Here is a 17,503-nt window from a genome sequence, read left to right on the forward strand (position 1 = left end):
CTTTTGATGTCTTTGGGCTTTACCTGAGCAAGCAAAACAAATGAAAATTCACCTCCACCCCCACAAATTCCCCATTTTTATCCCAGAGCACAGGAATTGTTTTATCCTAGACTGACCAGGAGAGGCTGACAGATGGGATCCCTAGTAAAGGTCATGGAATCCTGCAATGGCTTGGGTTGGAAAGAACCTTCAAAACCACCTTGTTCCAACCCTCTGCCATGGGCAGGGACACCTCCCACTAGACCAGGTTGCTCAGAATACACAAAATGGCTCAGAAAATGTGTTTATTTTAAATTTTATTAACCTGCTGCTTGCGGATGCCAAGAGGGAGGGGCCCATCCTGGCCAGTGTTGCAATCCACGAATTGCTCCACACAGACCAAAGGATGGAGGGGGTAGAAAACACAACCCCAGCCTTGAGTTCAAGCTGTTCCTGCTGCTGACAGGGAGCTGCTCATGTCAGGTCAGCCCATTTTTGGTTTGCTGCTTGTAAATCTGCCGGGGTTTTTGTGGGGAAGTTCTGGGTCACAGATGTACCCTGTCTGCTCCATGCCACGAAATCTCAGGGGTTACATAAACAATAGCACACGACAAGGTAGGGCTGGGCCAGGTGTCTGCTGCCCCAGAGGAAATTTCAGCCAGGAAATTTCAGCCAGGTGCCAGTGATAGCTCAAGGTTTGGGTGTTGCTATACAAGTGACTGGAATCAGAGAATTCCAGAATTATTGGGTTGGGAGGGAACCTAGAGTTCATGCAGGCCCACCCCTTGCCATGGCAGGGACACCTTCCTCCGTCCCAGGTGGCTCCAAGCCCTGTCCAGCCTGGCCTTGCTTATGGATGTCTTTGCTTTAGAAACAAAGCTGAGCTAATTTTTGAGCAGAGAATTTTCCTTTCTTCAGGAGATCAAAGGCATGCTCATGCCTGTTTGCTAGGGCTTCCTTTCGCCTTTAGTTTTCCTTAAATTATAAAGAAATCCACTTAGAAGAGTTTAATAGTGCTCATTTCCTTTGGAGCATCCCTGGGTTCCTCTGTTCCGTGCAAAATGAAATTACGATGCACGAGGCCTGGCTGAAAACTGCATCTGAGCAAGGCACAGCTCATCACTCGCTCAGGGCCACGCTCTGCTCGGTCCCGACTCTGTTTGCATGGGAACAGCTAAAAATAGACGGGTGACAACAACAAAAATGGCTTTAGCAGTCGGTGGCACTGCTGGGAGCCAGAGCAGCGGTGGCACAAGCCAGGTTTGGGATGCTGGCCCATCATCCCAGCGGGATCAGCTGCCGGGGTCCCTCTGGTCGCAGCTGGGCGTTCCAGCGGCCCAGGGATGCTCCTCAGGCTTTGGGGGCTCGGTGCTGTGCCAGCCGTCCTTCCCGCGGGCTGCAGAGCGGGCAGTGCCACCCGAGGGCGGTGTCCTTGGCAGGAGCGCACCTTTCCGTGCCGCGACACCGCCACCTCGGTGCCGGTCACCTCTCCCCGGCCGCGTACCCATCCCAGGGGCGGGAGGGATCCGTGCCAGGAGGCAGGGCTGGCAGCAGGACAAGCTGTGGAGGCAGCTCTTCGGGCTCGCAGCACCGCGGAGCTCCCGCCGGCCGCCGCCTCCTCCCCGCCCGCTTCCGGCGGGGGCGGCCGCATGCGGGGCCGCCCTTCCCCTCCCTTCCCCTCCCTTCCCCTCCCCTCGGGGCGGCCGCAGCGCTCGCCGTGCCCTCCCTCCGTCCCTCCATCCCTCCCTCCCTCCCGCCCGCGGCGCCGGAGCCGCTCGCCCGCCCGGCTCGCCCATGAGCCTGCTGGGGAGCTACCGGAAAAAGCCCGGCAGTGACGGCTATGAATCCCTGCAGCTCGTGGACAGCGGCGCTGAGCGCGGCGGGGCCGGCGCGGCGCCGGGCCGGAGCCCCGGGCGGCAGCAGCAGCAGCCGCAGCCCCTGGCGGGCAGCACCATGGACAGCTCAGGTACGGCGGGGCGGGGGCGGCCGCCGGCCGGGAGGGCTCGGGGCCCGCGGGGACAATAGCGGCCCTTTGTCCGGGATGGAGGGAGGCAGCGCCGCAGGCTGCTCGGGGCTGGCTCCTGATCCCCGCGCTCCCGGAGATGGAGCGTGTGGAGCGGCGTGAGGGAAAATGGATGGAGCGCTCTGGGATCTTTCCCTACCGCCGGGTGAATTGCCAGAATTGGCCTGAGGTTTTTTTTTTTTTTTCCCCACCCCTCTAAAAGGCACTCATCAAAGTGAGTTGGATTAATTCTGATGGATGATGTGCGGCGTGCACCATTTTTTTAAATCAGGGAGTAAGGGAGCAGATGGTCTTTATGGCTGGTAATGGGATAGAGCTGTTCACCTCGAAGAGTTCAAATTTGCCTGGCTAACCAGGAGTGGGGAGAGTGGCCATGCTCTGAAGGGACCCCTCTGGTTCTGCTTCCTTACCTGTGCCCACCTCCAGGAGCATCCACAGCCTTTGCAGGGAACTTGTGGAGCTCAGAGTGGTGCAGGGAAACACCCCGGGTGTTTGGGAGGGACCATGTTCATGGCCACCCGCTGTAGGGTGGTCTTGCAGCCCGGAATCACAGAGTCATGGAATGGTTTGGGTTGGAAGGACCTGAAATCTCATTCCATTCCAACCCTGCCATGGCAGGGACACCTCCCACTAGCCCAGGGTGCTCCAGCCTGATCTTGAACACTGCCAGGGATCCAGGGACAGCCACAGCTGCTCAGGGCACCCTGTGCCAGGGCCTGCCCACCCTCCCAGTGAACCATTCCTTCTATAAATCTGACCCAAATTTCCCCTCTTTCGGTTTGAACCCTTTACTGCTTGGCCCATCACTGTAATTCCCAAGGAAAACACCTGCACTGTTCCATGAAGGACAGGGTTGGGCCAGAGGCACCCCACAAGCACTTCAGATACAGCAGCTTTTCTTAACCTGGTAACCTCTTTTTGAGGGAAAAAAAAAACCAAAACCCTAATGAGCCGTGGCTGGGCTTGGGCAGGGAGAGCCTTATCCTTGATTTTTTTCCCCCTATTTTTTCTGATGTAACAAGAATGATAAAATCCCAGGATGATTTGGGCTAAAGGGACCTTAAAGTGCCATCCCTGCCATGGGCAGGGACACCTCCCACTGTCCCAGGTTGCTCCAGCCCTGACCCATATCCTTGAACACTTTCAGTCCTGTTTTCCTCTTCCCCTTTACCATCTGAATTTGCTTCCAAGTCTTCTTTTAGGCTGGTGTTTGTTTTTCTCCTAACTTACTTTACTCCCAAACTTCAGAAACATTTCTGAATTTGCTGCTACAACATCTCCGCTGCAATTGCTCATAATCACAGGCTGTGCCAGCAGCTCCTTACTCACAGTGGGCTGCTGTGTTAGAGTGATTTGGGTCCTGGCAGCTGCTGGGATGGCGAGATGCTGCAGGCAGGTTAATATCTATCATCAGGGCCATTACCTGGATGAATTTCCTGCCAGGCCAGGGAGCAGAGGCAGAGGGGTAGTGGGAGGTGGTGGTGGCACCCAGGCAGGTGTGGGGCTCCTCTCCAGCCTCATCCTGGGCTATCATTTGAGTGCAGCTCAATTTGGTTCTCTGGTTTTGCTGAGCAAAAAAAACCAACCAACCAACCAACCAACCAAAAAAAACCACAACAAAAAAAAAACCCTGCTCATGGACAGCCAGACAATGCCTTTATTTACAGGTTTTCTGCAATATTCAGCCATTTCCACTCTGCAGCTACTCTGATTCTAGCCCAGAGCATTAAATTGTATTAATGGCCTCTACCAGTTTCCAGGATGTTCTTCCCAAACACATGGGCTGGATCAAGGGCTGGCTCTGGGATTTGGGAGCTGATTTTTAAGGGATCTGTCTCAGCCAGAGTTTTCTCCTTTCAGTTCACTATCACTGCCTCAGTTTTACAGGTGCAGAACAGCACACCTGGCACTTGAGCAGCAAAAAACCTCAGGTCTTAATGTGGCCCTTGAATTCTATTTATAGGACATTTTTTAATAACCTCTTTATTTAATAAGGACTGTTTGGTGGTTGTTCCAGAACAAAATTTTAAAATTTTCTGTGCTGCTTGCTCTGTTCCAAACCCGAACTCCACACTCGTATCTCTCTTGTTCATCTGAGCACTTCAGGCTGATAAATTCCTAATTTCTCCCAGCTCACTGCAAAGCCATTTTTCTTTGCCAACTATGAAATTACAGCAGCTTAAAGAACCAAATCCACCCCTCAGGTGTGCTTGTGATTCCGAGTGATTTGGTGATTGAAGTTGCTCCTGAACTGGGGGACATGATTTATCTTCCATGCAGGCTGCAGATGGATAATTGGGGACAAGGATTAGGGAGCAGTGTAAGACACAGACAGGAAGATGAGGTGCTTGGGGTTTGGGCTTAATAGGAACAAGGAAAAAACACCACCCACCTTCTGTGCTTTTTTTTTTTTTTTTTTTTTTTTTTTTTTTTTTTTGGTAGAGAAAATATTGGTATTATAAATATTTCAGACTCCTCCCAGTGATGCCAAAGTTGAAACTCCCAAGGTGGGCAGTGGTTGAGAATAATTCAGTTGGGAAAAGAGATCTGAATTCCTCAGGAAGGAGAAGGGTGGGGAAAAATCCATCTCAGGGAAAAGACTGCTGGGTTTTGGTGGGACAGGGGATCTCTGGGAATTCAGTGTCAGACCCTGAAGGTGAAACCCTTGAGGTGCCCTGGCCATATCCAAGCTCATTATGTCCTTCTTTCTCTTTTTTCCCTGATTTTCAGTGATTGTTTCCTGTGGGGCAGAGCAGCTGCTGTTTGGGGAGGAGGGGAACAGTCTGAGGGGAGAACCCAGTGCCACCAGGGATGGGGGACACTGGGACACTGGTTTGTCTGTCTGTCTTGTGCGGAGCTGGACAGACAACCAAGGAGGCATTCGGTCTGGAAAGTTCTCTCAGGTCATCGAGTCCAACCATGCCAAGGCCAGCACTGCCCCATGTCCCAAGTGCCACATCCACATGGATTTTAAATCTCTCCAGGAATGGGGACTCCACCGCTGCTCTGAGCAGCTGTGCCAGGGATGGAAAACCCATTCTGGGAAGAAATTTCCCTAAATATCCAATCCAAACCTCCCTGGCCCAGCCTGAGGCCGTTCCCTCTGCTCCTGTCCCTGTTCCTGGAGCACAGCCCGACCCCCCGGCTGTCCCCTCCTGGCAGGAGCTGTGCAGAGCCACAAGGGCCCCTGAGCCTCCTGTGCTCCAGGCTGAGCCCCTTCCCAGCTCCCTCAGCCTCTCCTGGAGCTCCAGACCCTCTTCCAGACCTTTTCCCTTCCCTGGGCATGCTCCAGCCCCTCCATGTCCTTGTGCTGAGGGGCCCAAAATTCCCCCAGGACAGGGGGACTGGGACAGGCACTGCCCTGCTCCTGCTGCCACAGCTCTGCTGCAGGTAAAGACCATTTCCAACCAGGTTAAAAAAGTGAACAATCAAACCTTTCTCTTCTTTCCCCTCATCTTGGATTTCTTCTGCACCTGGGCACAGGAAAATGCCCTTTGCTCTGTGAAATATTTGTGTGTGGTCACCAGTGAGGAATTCCACTTGTTGGAGGGGTGAGGATTTGTGCTGGAGGAAAAGCACTGGCAGTTCTGGGGCAAGTTGCTGCTGGTTTCTCTAACAGGGCTGTGTTTGCTGTCACCAGCTCCCCTGAACTGAGGAACTGGGTTCATGTTTGGTTTTTCTATTAATTTCCTTAGACTAATGCAAAGTATTAGATCTTCAAGCATCCTCTCTTAATGCAGATTTGCAGCCTCATAAACACCTTCTTGCAAGGAAAATAATCAGTGGTTGCAGCTTTGCTCCAACTCCCAAGTGCTTCTGATTATTGGCTTAATATTTTTTTTTTGGACTGGTGTTGCTCAGAGAGAAAAGAAGCAAAAGGCAGGAAGCAGAAGCACAGGGGTGCTGCTGGAAGGCAGGAGCTCCTCATGGATGGCAGGGAGCTGGCACAGAGGGGTCAGCTGAGTCCTGAACAGAATCTTGGAATGGTTTGGGATGGAAGGACCTTAAAGCTCATCCAGTGCCACTCCTGCCATGGCAGGGACACCTCCCACTGTCCCAGGCTGCTCCAGCCCCAGTGTCCAGCCTGGCCTTGGGCACTGCCAGGGATTCAGGGGCAGCCACAGCTGCTCTGGGAATTCCAGCCTCTCCCCACCCTCACAGGAAGAAATTTATTCCCAATCTCCCATCCATCCCTGCCCTCTGGCAGTGGGAGCCATTCCCTGTGTCCTGTCCCTCCAGGCCTTGTCCCCAGTCCCTCTCCAGCTCTCCTGGAGCCCCTCCAGGCCCTGCCAGGGGCTCTGAGCTCTCCCTGGATCCTTCTCCTCTCCAGGTGAGCACCCCCAGCTCTCCCAGCCCGGCTCCAGAGGGGCTCCAGCCCTGCAGCAGCTCCAGGGGCTCCTCTGGACCATCCCAAGCATAGGGATGGGAGATCTGTGTGCTGGGAAGTTCTGTGGAGTGCTGCAGGATCACAGCACACAGCTCCAGTGGGGTCTCTGTGCTCCTGTTGTTCCTCCTGCCCATCTTGGGATGGAGGTTTGGAAATGGATGAGGGGAGGTTCAAAGAGCGACCTGAGCTGAACCTCACAGGACACAAAACACCACGAGTTAAAAACCAGATTCCAAGAAAAGCATCTACCCAGAGCTGCTTCTGTCTCTCCCTTTTTAAGTTGCTGCAAGTGCTCTCAAGATGAGAACCAGGCAGAATTTTGAAGAAGCCAATTTATTTGGGTTTTTGCTGTGGCATTCAATTCTGCTTTCTTAGCAGCTGGCTGAGCACTGAAAGAAGAGGTTCTAGGAATAAGATGCAAAAGTAACAGCAAGGATAGTTGTTATGAAAGGAAAAAACCCTTTCTGTGCTGTTTTGTGACGTTTGTAATCTAGATAAGATAAAGAGTTGGGGCATGGACTTGCTTGTGCTCTGTGCTTCCTCAGGCAGAGTAACCACGAAGAAAAAGCCTCTGAAAGAAGCTGCAAGTGGTGAAATTGAGATTTCTTGAGCTGTTTTACACTTGCAAACATAATGTCTCGTGCTCTGGTGATTCCTTTTCTCTGAGTCAGAAGAGAGACATCTCCATGTCACTGGCTCGGGGACAAAGGCCTGGCCTGACAATGTTGTCCTGTGTTCCCCTCGCTGCCTTTTCAAACGGGGAGGTTCTGTTTAATGGCTCCTTTGTTTGCTTGGTGTGTTTTGGACACTTGAACGATTGGGTGTTGGCAGAGTCTTGTCTTTTCTCAGTTGTTTTGACAGGGGGAGAAGCAGAGAGAATGTCGATCAACTCCAAAGACAGATTTCGTGCTCCGTGCTGGCGGCTCGCTGTCGGGCCTTGCTGAAGTTGAGTTTCATGAGGGGAAATTTTTAACAAATTAAACAAATCTGGCAAGCACTGGGTGGTAATCCCCCCCTCCCTTCTCAATATTACTATTCTGCTGAAAAAACACGGAATAAAACCACCTCTTCGAGGAAATTCTCCATGTTTTTGGTGCAAGCTGCACTCCTCAGTTTCCATTTCTCAAGCAAAAGCAGAAAGAGCGAACCCTAATTCTTCAAATTTCCACGAAGTTTACATTTAAGCAGCCCCAAACTAACCTTTGGATAAAAAGCTTTAGGCTCAGGCAGTGTTAGTTCTGGAATTTTATCCCAGCAAAGCACAAAAAGAGGTTCTTGAGCTCTCTACCCCGAAGTTTGCTGCCAGAGGCTCCGAGTGATTCCCACAGGAGGTCAGGGACCCTTTTTTGCCCAACAGAAACACAGAATTATGGAATTGCTCAGGCTGGAAAAGCCCTCTCAGACCATCTTTTAAATGGGAAGACCATCTTCCAGGGATGCCTCTTGCCAGGGCTGGACAACACTTTTGGGGAAGAAATTTTCCCAATATCCAACCCAAAGCTCCCCTGTTGTGAGGCATTTTCCATCTCCTCCAGGCAAAAGGCCTGGATGGGGCAGTACCAGTAAACTGGAAACTGCAATAAACTGCTGGAAAGCTGCAGTAAAAAAACCCCAAACAACAACCTCCTAAGCAACAGCTCCCTGCTCAGCTGAATAAATTATTGAAGATATCTGGTGCTGGGGATGCTTCTGTGCCTCATGATTGTCTGCTTAGGAGAGAAATATTCTGGTTTTACCCCTTGGATGAGGATCTGAAGTGAAGGGAGAAGGGGGAATACCTGGAAAATCCCAGAGGGAAGGGTTGGATGGATATTGGGAAGGAATTCCTGGCTGGGAGGGTGGGCAGGCCCTGGCACAGGGTGCCCAGAGAAGCTGTGGCTGCCCCTGGATCTCTGGAAGTGTCCCAGGATGGGCTTTGGAGCACCCTGGGACAGTGGAAATGTCAGGATGAGTGAAACCTGGGCTTGGGGGGGTCTCAGCACTGGTTTTATCAAATGAGTAGAGCCTCTTCTGCTCTGCACAGGTTTTGCTGCTTATTTTTATGGAATAACACTTTAAGATATCTGTGCTCAGCCTCATAGGGAACCTAACTCTACCAGGAATCTGGGACAGTGGAGGAGGAGGAGGAGACAGATGGGACTGGTAGCAAAAAAATGGGTAAAAAACTATCAGTGTTTGGGATCTGTGTGAGTCTGAGGAACTTCCCAAGTAATTTCTGCAGGTTTTCCCTGTGAATGCCCCTTTGTCACTGTTTTAGTTGCCTCTGCTGGTGGTGATTTCTCTCCCAAACCATCACCCAGTGACTGTTGAAAAGCTGATGTAATTGTGGCACTTGGGCTGTGTCTGACCCAAGACAGGATGCAAATGCCCATAACAGCATCGATGGTTTAGTCTTGGCTTAAATGTAGTAAAGCTCAGCTGTCCAGATGAAGAATACGTGCTGGAAGGAAGGTTTGGGGTTCAAGATGTGATTTTGTGTCCTTAAAACACAGTTAGAACCAGAGAATCACAGGTGATTTGGGCTGGGAGGGATTTTGAAGCCCATCTCAATCCAAGCCCACACTCCACCATCCCAGGTTGTTCCAAGCCCAGCTGGCAGGAGAAGCCCTCAGATCTGTGATATTGGTTTTGATAACATCTCAGCTATTGATTATCCCTGGGTGCAGAGGAGCCACTGTCCAGAGATTTGCTTTTAGGAGCTCCTGCCACCCTTGCCTGGGCAGGGAAGGTGAAATTCCTCTTTGCAATCCTCTGAAAGATGGACTGAGGGGAACAGCAGGAGCTGGGGATGCTGAGGGTACCCAGGGATGTGGATTCCCTGCTCTGCACCCAACACCCCTCCAGCCATGGGAAACCCTTTAAAGGATGCTCCAACCCTGCTGGAGCAGGAATTTCTGCTCCAGGGCTGCTCCTCCTCCCCTGCAGACCCTTCCAGGAGTGGAAATCATGTCAGTGTGATCCTGGAGTTGTAGCAGCCTGGCTTTGCTCCCTGCAGGCTGGTAGGAAAGCACGTCCCACATGAGGCAGGCTTTGCTGGGAGAGCTGGCTGGGGGAGGAACGTGAGCTCTGCTGGCTGCTGGGGGGGGAGAGGCACAAAAAGCAGCTTTTTTTTTTTTTTTTTTTTTTGCTGAGTGTTCCTTAAAAACAATCTAGGCTTTGTTGCTGAAGCCACAACAACAGTGGCTCGACTCCTTTCAATGCAGGGAACTTAAAAGGGCTGTTTCTGCCCAGGCACAGGGCAGCCTCCACCTTTATCTTAGGGGATAAAACAAGCAAAAACCCTTTCTTTCCCCCAGAAAATACCTCGTGGGGAGGGAGAAGGCTGCAACAAGCATAAAAAAAATATCTAGAAATGGGGAATTTGGGACACAAACACAGGAACAAACAAATGTTTTCCCATTGTAGTGCCAGGCTCTTGTGGTACCATTGGAAGAGAAGTCAGGGGGGATTTAAAACTCCCAAACCTCTTTTTTTGGGAAGGTGGGAGATGAGCCTTTAAGGCTTTTCTGTGCTGGAATGAGAAGGTCTTTCAGATCCCAAACCATTCTGTGATTCCATGATGAGGAACAGGGAATATTTAGATCCTTCCTCACTCCACCTCTAACAGAAGCACAGGCAGCAGCTCCCTGAGCAAAAATAAAACCCCTCATTTGACACTGAAGATATTGTTACACAAAATCTGGGCAAGCTGAGGGAAACCTGCTTCCTTTCCTGTGGTTTCATGTCTGCTTTTTGTCTGCCCTTTCCAGGCAAAAAGGGTCTGTTCACTCCTGCTAAGTGACCTGGGAAAGGCAGCACTTCTCTGCTGAGCCTCAATTTCCAGGCGTCTTCCTTCCCCCTCCCCTCTCTGAGGCTCAGAGTTGCTTCATCAGCACAAATACCCAGACTGGCAGAGTCTGAAATGCCTGTTAAATGTCGGCTGGCTCCCCCTGGGCTCCCAGGAGAGCTGGAATTCAGGCCTGTGCTTTAAGGGGTTCCTGCCTTGTCTGGGGGGGCTGCTCAGGGACCTCCCCAGGCAGACAGGACCTCCAGCAGTGCAGGTTTTGCAGGGAAAGATTCCAAATCTGGAATTCCAGCAGTGAACACCTCCCTCAGCTGGTGGCAGGGTGTGACCTGCTGCTGCTGGTCACTCTGGGGCACCTCTGGCTGCAGGTGCCAAAATGTCCCCATCACTTGAGGTCACATCTGTTCCACTCTCCCATTTCTGCCTCCAAACCCCTGCAAGTGTTTGGGTTTTGAGAATAAGCACAAACACTGCTCGTGGCACTGCAGGGGACAGCAGGAGGGGGTATTTCCCTTCTGGATTTGTGGTTTCTTTCCCTTTCCCTGGGTAGGAAATGTTTCCTGGCCTGGCTAATCCAGACATTGATGGTTTTGCCACCCTCATCTGCTCCAGTACTGAGCACATCCCCCTGAGCTCCCCTGGATCACTGTTCTCTTCCAAAGCTCTCTCTGCCTTGGGAGGAGAAGTTCTCCTGCACATCCATCTCCTGATCCTCTGTAAAATTAGCACTTAAGTGCTTTAATTAAGATTTGCACACCCTCCAGCTCCCATCCTGTCCAACACCAGGCTGGTGCTGTCAGCAGGGGCTCCCTCAGCTGAACTCTCACTGCTGAGGGTGGACCATGGCAGGAAGGCTCCCACCTGACATATTTCAGTTTTGGAAGGAGGTTGTTGCTCTGTTTGGTATTTCCTTATCACTCTGCACAGCTCCCTGAAAGGTGCCTGTGCTCAGCTGGGGCTGGGCTCCTTCTCCAGGAACTGACAGAACCAGAGGACAGGAACTGACAGAACCAGCCTCAAGCTGCACCAAGGGAAATTTAGGTTGGATGTTAGGGAAAAGTTTTTTACAGAAACAGTGATAAAGTTCTAGAATGGTGTTTAAAAAAAGCCTGGATGTGGCACTGGGTGCCAGGGTTTAGCTGAGGTGTTGGGGCTGGGTTGGACTTGATGATCTTGAAGGTCTCTTCCAACTCAGTGATTCTGTGATTCTGTGAATTTTGGGGTTTTGGGATTCTGGGACTGGTGACTGTTGGAGGTTTATTCCGAACACAGAATGGTCCAATCTGGCCTTGGACACTTCCAGGGATCCAGGGGCAGCCACAGCTTCTCTGGAAATTCTATTCCAGGGCCTGCCCACCCTCCCAGGGAACAATTCCTTCCCAACATGCCATCTATCCCTGCCCTGTGGCAGTGGGAGCCATTTCTTGCTCAGCCATCCTTTCTGATTCTCTGCTTTAGGGGACACAGGACAGGGGGCACAGGAATTGATTCTTGCAGCTTCTCTTAGAAATACAGTGAAAGTCTCCTGGTCTCTGTTTCTCCTCTTCTCTCCACTTTCTAAATCTTCAGATTGATTTCTAAAGATTTTAAGTTTTCCATACTCTCAGAGCCCTTCTGTTGCTCTCCTACAGCATTTCCAGCTGTAAGAATTTGCCCAGTGCTGTTGAACCTCTGATCCTTTGTCCCCTTTTCCCTGTTCCAAGCTACCACTCTTCTGCCTTGCTTTCCTTTAAAAGCTGACCTGCAGAACTAAAAGCCCCCTTTGAACATCTCCTCCTTCCAGCCCTGCCTCTTCCAGCACAGAATAACATGAAAACAACTTTTTTGAGGGGAGATCAAACACAGATTCCATGCTTGGAAGCCAACAAGCTTCTTTGATTTTTTCCTTTCTTTTTTTTTTTTTAAATTTTATTTTTAAAATCATACTCACAGGAAGTTTGGCAAAATAAATATTCCTGTGCCTCAAGGAGGCATCTTCTGTTCTGAAGCAGAGTGTAGAGGAGAGGTGGCCTCTAATTTTACCAGTCTAGGACCTGGATCAGGTGCTGTGGATCAGAGCAGCATCACCTTCCCAGTGGAATCTCCAGTTTCAGGATTTATGGGTAGCTCACCATGGGTGAGGCTGCCTGAGGTGGGGGGTGCGTTTGCAGTTAAATTATCATTTTATCATGGAATTGTAGAACAGTTTGGGGTGGACAGCCTTCAGTCAGCTGGGAGGGTGACCCTGAAGGGACCCCTGTGAGGGACATCCTGGGGGTGGGGAGAGTCTTTTTCTCACTCCTGAGGAGGTGGTTCTTGGTTGTGATAAACAAATCAGCCAGGTTGGGTTGGGTTGGAGGTGAGGGAGTTTCAAACCAGAGAATGGCTTTGGTTGGAAGGGACCTTGAAGATCACAGAATCCCAGAATTCATTAGGTTGGAACATCCCTAGCTCCCTCAGCCTCTCCTGGAGCTCCAGACCCTCTCCCAGCCCTTTTCCCTTCCCTGGACATGCTCCAGCCCCTTAGGGTCAGTTTTGTCATGAGGGGCCCCAAACTGGACACAGCCCTGGAGGTGTGCCCTTGCAGAGCCCAGCACAGGGGGACAATCCCTTCCCTGCTCCTGCTGCCACCCAATTCCTGCCACAGCCCTGGTGCCATTGCCCTCTTGGCCACCTGGGCACACCTGGCTGATGTTCAGATCACCCAGTTCAAGCCCCAGTTTAGATATTTTACCCTGTTGTCCTCCCTGTGTTGAGACTGAACACTCAACCTGCACACAGGGCTGAGAGCTCTGAGCCCAGCTGGCAGGAAGGAGCCATCCCTCATCCCCTGGAGGAGGAAAACCACTTTTCCTCATGCCTGACACCCAGCAGCTCATGGGGACCTGTTTGGTGTGGACAGAGCAGAGGGGTTGTTGGGGTTTGTTCCAAACCAGTGATGTTGGCTTTGGTTTTGTTGTGTTGTAATTCCTGGTTTTGCTGTGTTGTAATTTTTGGTTTTGCTGTGTTGAAGGTGCCTCGTCACCAGACATGGAGTCCAGCTATGGGGGAGGCCTGCTGGACATGGTGAAGGGAGGAGCAGGGAGGCTCTTCAGCAACCTGAAGGACAACCTGAAGGACACCCTGAAGGACACCTCCTCCAAGGTCATGCAGTCTGTGGCCAGGTACAGTGCACCTGAAGCTGGAAAAACCAGGAGCTGCTGGTTCCACTGAACGAGCATGGCACAGCTCACAGGGATTGAGGAAAGGGGAAAATCCCCAATAATTTCTTTGGTTCTGTCTCATAACTGGGATTTGGCCTCAAGGAAGTGGGGAAAAACAAAGTAAAACAATGTGAGCTCATAGTGAGTGTCAGCACCCTGAAATCTGGGAAATGCCAGTGAAAGTGGAGCACCTGGTCTCCAGTTCCTGGAGGATTCCCTGTGGGATCCTTCCAGTGAACCACCATTTGAATATTTATTTTGTTGCTGGTGTTGATTGTTGATTTTATCTCTGCTGTGCTCGCTGATGTTCCCATCCCTAAATCCACCTTGGAATGGAAGAGAGGCTGAGGTGACTTTGCTTTGGGGACTCTCCCTGTGCCCAGCTCCAAGGGATTGGGGGCTACAAGAAATGAAGGAAATTTAATGCAAGACCCCAGAGGGTTTGAGGGATCTGCAAAGTGCAAACTGCTGGAGATTTCTCCTGGAAACTGACACTAAAAATTAATAACAAAAGGGAAAAGGGACCTTTCTTGCAGGTTTTGTATCCAGTTAACTGCATGTGGAGAGGGGGAGGCTGGGTCACTGTCTGCATCTCAAGAATTCACTTGGAAGATGATTTTTCCTTGTGTGATAAGTAGATCTTTCTGGGCAACACTCCTAATGTGCTGCTGAAGTGCCTAAATTCTGTCCCCTGCTTTGTCTCTTAGTTACACCAAGGGAGAGCTGGATATTTCCTACATTACCTCAAGGATCATAGGTAAGCACTGCTCCCTGGAGAAACACAACCTGCAATAGCCCAAACCCCAGAATTCCATCCACTCCCACTGATCCTGACCTCTCCTTGCTTTGCCAGTGATGTCTTTTCCTGCTGAGGGCGTGGAGCTGGGATTCAGGAACCACATTGAGGATGTCAGGACGTTCCTGGACTCCAGGCACCCCGACCACTACACCGTGTTCAACTTGTCACCCAAATATTATCGCAGCGCCAAGTTCCACAACAGGGTGAGTGCCTTCCACGGGGGCAAAGTGCTCAGGGAAAGGGGCAGCAGCTCCTGTTGTGCCAGAATTGAAGGGGATTTAGGAGTTAGAGGTGTTTTTAAGCTCCTGGGGTGGGTTTGGGAGTTTTAGCTGGGAGCACGGGGATGAAAGAGCTGGAAAGTTCAGGGATGATGTTCATGTGAGGAGCCTGAAGGGGTGAAGGGCATTGTATGGAGGGCAGCCTGGGCTGCAGTAAAATAAAAAATAAATCAGAGTTTATTCTGCTCCTACAGAGTGTTGGAGCTGCTGCAGAAAAAGAATAAAATGAAAAGCCTTTGTAAGAAATTACCAGTAGAAGGAGGGAGATGATTTTCTTGCAGCTGGGCTTTAATCAAGCAGGCAAAGCTCGGGATGGAAACGGGATCTGAGGGGCATTTTGGCTCTTGTGACTTTAAAAAGCCACCTGCACTGCCTGGCCCAGTTTCCCTCTCTAAAACCAGAGCAGCATCAGGGAGCACTGCGAGCCTCTGCTTCATTAATGGCTTTTAGAGGAAATCTCTATGAAATGCTGCTGCTGAAATGCAAGATTAGATTTAATCTTTCTGAAAACTTCCTGTTCTTTCCCTTTCCCACAAGGGAGTGCTGTGTTTTGGGGCTGTGCTCTGGTTTTTTTTTTTAATTTCTAACTTTTTGCTGCCTTCAACCCAAAAGGCAGCAGCAGTTGCCAGGCTTAACTCTCAGTCAGGGTAAATGAATCTAATCTAAGGCTAATTTAGTTTTAATTTGAGGTGTAGCTGAATTTATCTTTAGTAATTCTGATCACCAGAAACCACTCACTGACACTTGAAGCAAATTTCTCTGTGCCCATCAGTAACCAGACTTCAAATACGAGTAAATGAACAGGGAAGACTAATTAAGAGATATTAAGAACTCTGAATCTTCAGTCTTGATTGATTTTCGTGCACCACTGATGCTGTTTGTGGGTGGAGAAACATTTATCTACTTCTGAAAGCCCAGCATTAAAGATCTATTGCTGTGTGAGCTGGCCATAATTGCTGAATCCCTGGAATTATCTCCAACCCTGCCCAACACCTCAACAAGTGACTTTTAACGTCACTCTCAAAGGACAGCTCGGTGCTTTGGAACCTTGCCACCTTGCCTTGACTCACACAGGAAGAAAATGAAATGATCTTTTATTAAAATATTGTGCTTTCAGTTTATGGGCTGAGAAGTCCTGATTCCAAGTATTTTTCATGAGAAAGAACTGTGAACAACACAATACATAAAATAAATACCAGGCTGAGCTTTGTATATCTTGTAAAAAATACTAAAGGGCTCTTGAGGAGGTGAAACCCCAGTGAGTTTTCTGCTGGGATGAGGATGTCAGCTGAGCTGCACTGGCTCTTTGACAGGAAAAGCTTTTCAGTCCCTGCTTTCTTTAAAACTTTCTGCTCCTAAGATCAAAGTGGGTCACTGTGCTGCGTGGTGGCACAGGAGGGAGGTGAATTCGTGTCCTGCTGGGCCATTTCCCTGCCTAGGTGTGGCTGAGTGGGTCAGCAAGCCCCAGGTGCCCAGTCTGCTGAGGAGGAGAGGGCACTGAGGCACTGGGAAAGGTTTTCCAGAGAAGCTGTGGCTACCCCAAACCTGGAAGTGTCCAAGGATAGAGCTGGGAGCACCCTGGGATAGTGGAAGGCAGCAGGAGGTGAACAAGATGATCTTCAGGGTCCCTTCCACCCCACCCAGAGCTTGACTCTGAGCAGAGACCTGGCTGTGCTCCGTTGTCCCCTCTGGGTCCCCAAGAGGAGAGGAGAGGAGAGCAGTTTCAAACCACAGAACTCAAATCTGACAAGAAACAAACCCAAACCTCAAAGCCCCTCGTGGGTCACGTTCCTGGCAGTTGCTGGCCTGCTGCTAAAATCAAACCCCAGCTATATCTTCCAACCTAAGACACAAGTGCTGAGTGCTTATTCCCAGAGCTGGGTGGAGAATTCCAGTTGCTTTTCCCTAAGGTTGTCTGTGCTGAGTGCTGGTGAGGTTCTGTTTGATAGAAACACCAAGGACACATTTAATTTCCTAATTATGAACCATCAGGCAGATGTGTAATTAGAGGCAACGTAAATATGTAATTATGGACTGGTGGGAAACGTCTATTATTTACTAGAGAAGTGATAATGGCTTTTCCAGATGCTTGGCAGGGAGAGCTGCTCTGAGGACTGTCAGTGGAAGGGTCACTGTAGGAATTGTAACAGGGACAATCAAGGTTGTACAACAGAAAGAATGAAAGAAACTCTGGAGACAGGAGAAGGTGGAGAGGGTAAATAGGGAATGGTCACTCCCTGCTCTCCAAACTTTGAGCACTGCTTGATCTGTTCAGTGGCTTCAACAACACAAAGCCACATCTGGATATTCTGGAGGCCAAAACTTTCACAGATCTAAAAAGCAATCAGATAAGTATCTAACTTGCTGTGAGACAAAAATGGAATTTGCCAGCTTGGCCTGGCCCTGCATCCCGTGGGAGCCTTTGGGATCCTTGCTGGACACAGCACAGCCTGGCAGGGCTCTGGTTGGAATCTGGGTGTCTGTTTCTGCTCCAAGATGTGCAGGTGTCAGACAGAACCTGCAGTGCAAGTTTTATAAAACCTGGAGCATTTCCTTCCTGTAGAGATGAAACAGTTCTGGGGATCATGTGGCTGTTTAAGAACATCTGGGCAAATCATCTCCTTCCTTCCCTGTTCCCACTGAGCAGCAGCCAAATGTCAGCTGAGAGAGAGAGAGAGAACCAATTCTTCAGCTGAGGACAAGCCTCGGGACATTCCTTCTTTAAGTTTCTTCTGGCCAGAAATGCCTTTAAAAAAAATGATATTTCAGTTAAAACCAGATGAAAGGGAGATGTCTGTTGAGGGCTGTTTGATGTGCTGCTTGGGACTGCAAGGACTGACTCAGAACCAGCATGCTGAGGAATAGGAACCAGACAGACTTTAAGATTTGTGGGGTTTCAGCTCTAAGGAGCCATTCATTTTTCTGGCTCATACGTTGACATGCTTAGATAGGATTTTTTTTTTTTTAACAGAATTTTCCCTTTCATCAGTTTAATATCTGTCACATAGGGCTTGGAAATCCTGTGCCAGAGAAGGATTCAGAACAACAGATGCTCAGTGCCCTGTGCAAAT

The 17,503-nt window shown here is 50.2% G+C and overlaps 1 protein-coding gene across 1 annotated transcript in view; it reads left to right on the forward strand.

The window, feature by feature from the left end:
• Positions 1-1,773: 1,773 nt before the first annotated feature.
• The window catches only part of DNAJC6 (DnaJ heat shock protein family (Hsp40) member C6), a 30,165-nt gene continuing 14,435 nt past the window's right edge, over positions 1,774-17,503 (forward strand). The window contains exons 1-4 of the mRNA XM_041483213.1: positions 1,774-1,945; positions 13,166-13,316; positions 14,063-14,112; positions 14,209-14,357. Coding sequence (XP_041339147.1) covers positions 1,774-1,945; positions 13,166-13,316; positions 14,063-14,112; positions 14,209-14,357 — 522 coding nt within the window. The remainder of the gene's footprint in view (positions 1,946-13,165; positions 13,317-14,062; positions 14,113-14,208; positions 14,358-17,503) is intronic.

Source organism: Pyrgilauda ruficollis, unplaced genomic scaffold (genome assembly GCF_017590135.1).
Source record: "Pyrgilauda ruficollis isolate IOZ18807 unplaced genomic scaffold, ASM1759013v1 scaffold6, whole genome shotgun sequence".
NCBI classification, from domain to species: Eukaryota; Metazoa; Chordata; class Aves; order Passeriformes; family Passeridae; genus Pyrgilauda; species Pyrgilauda ruficollis.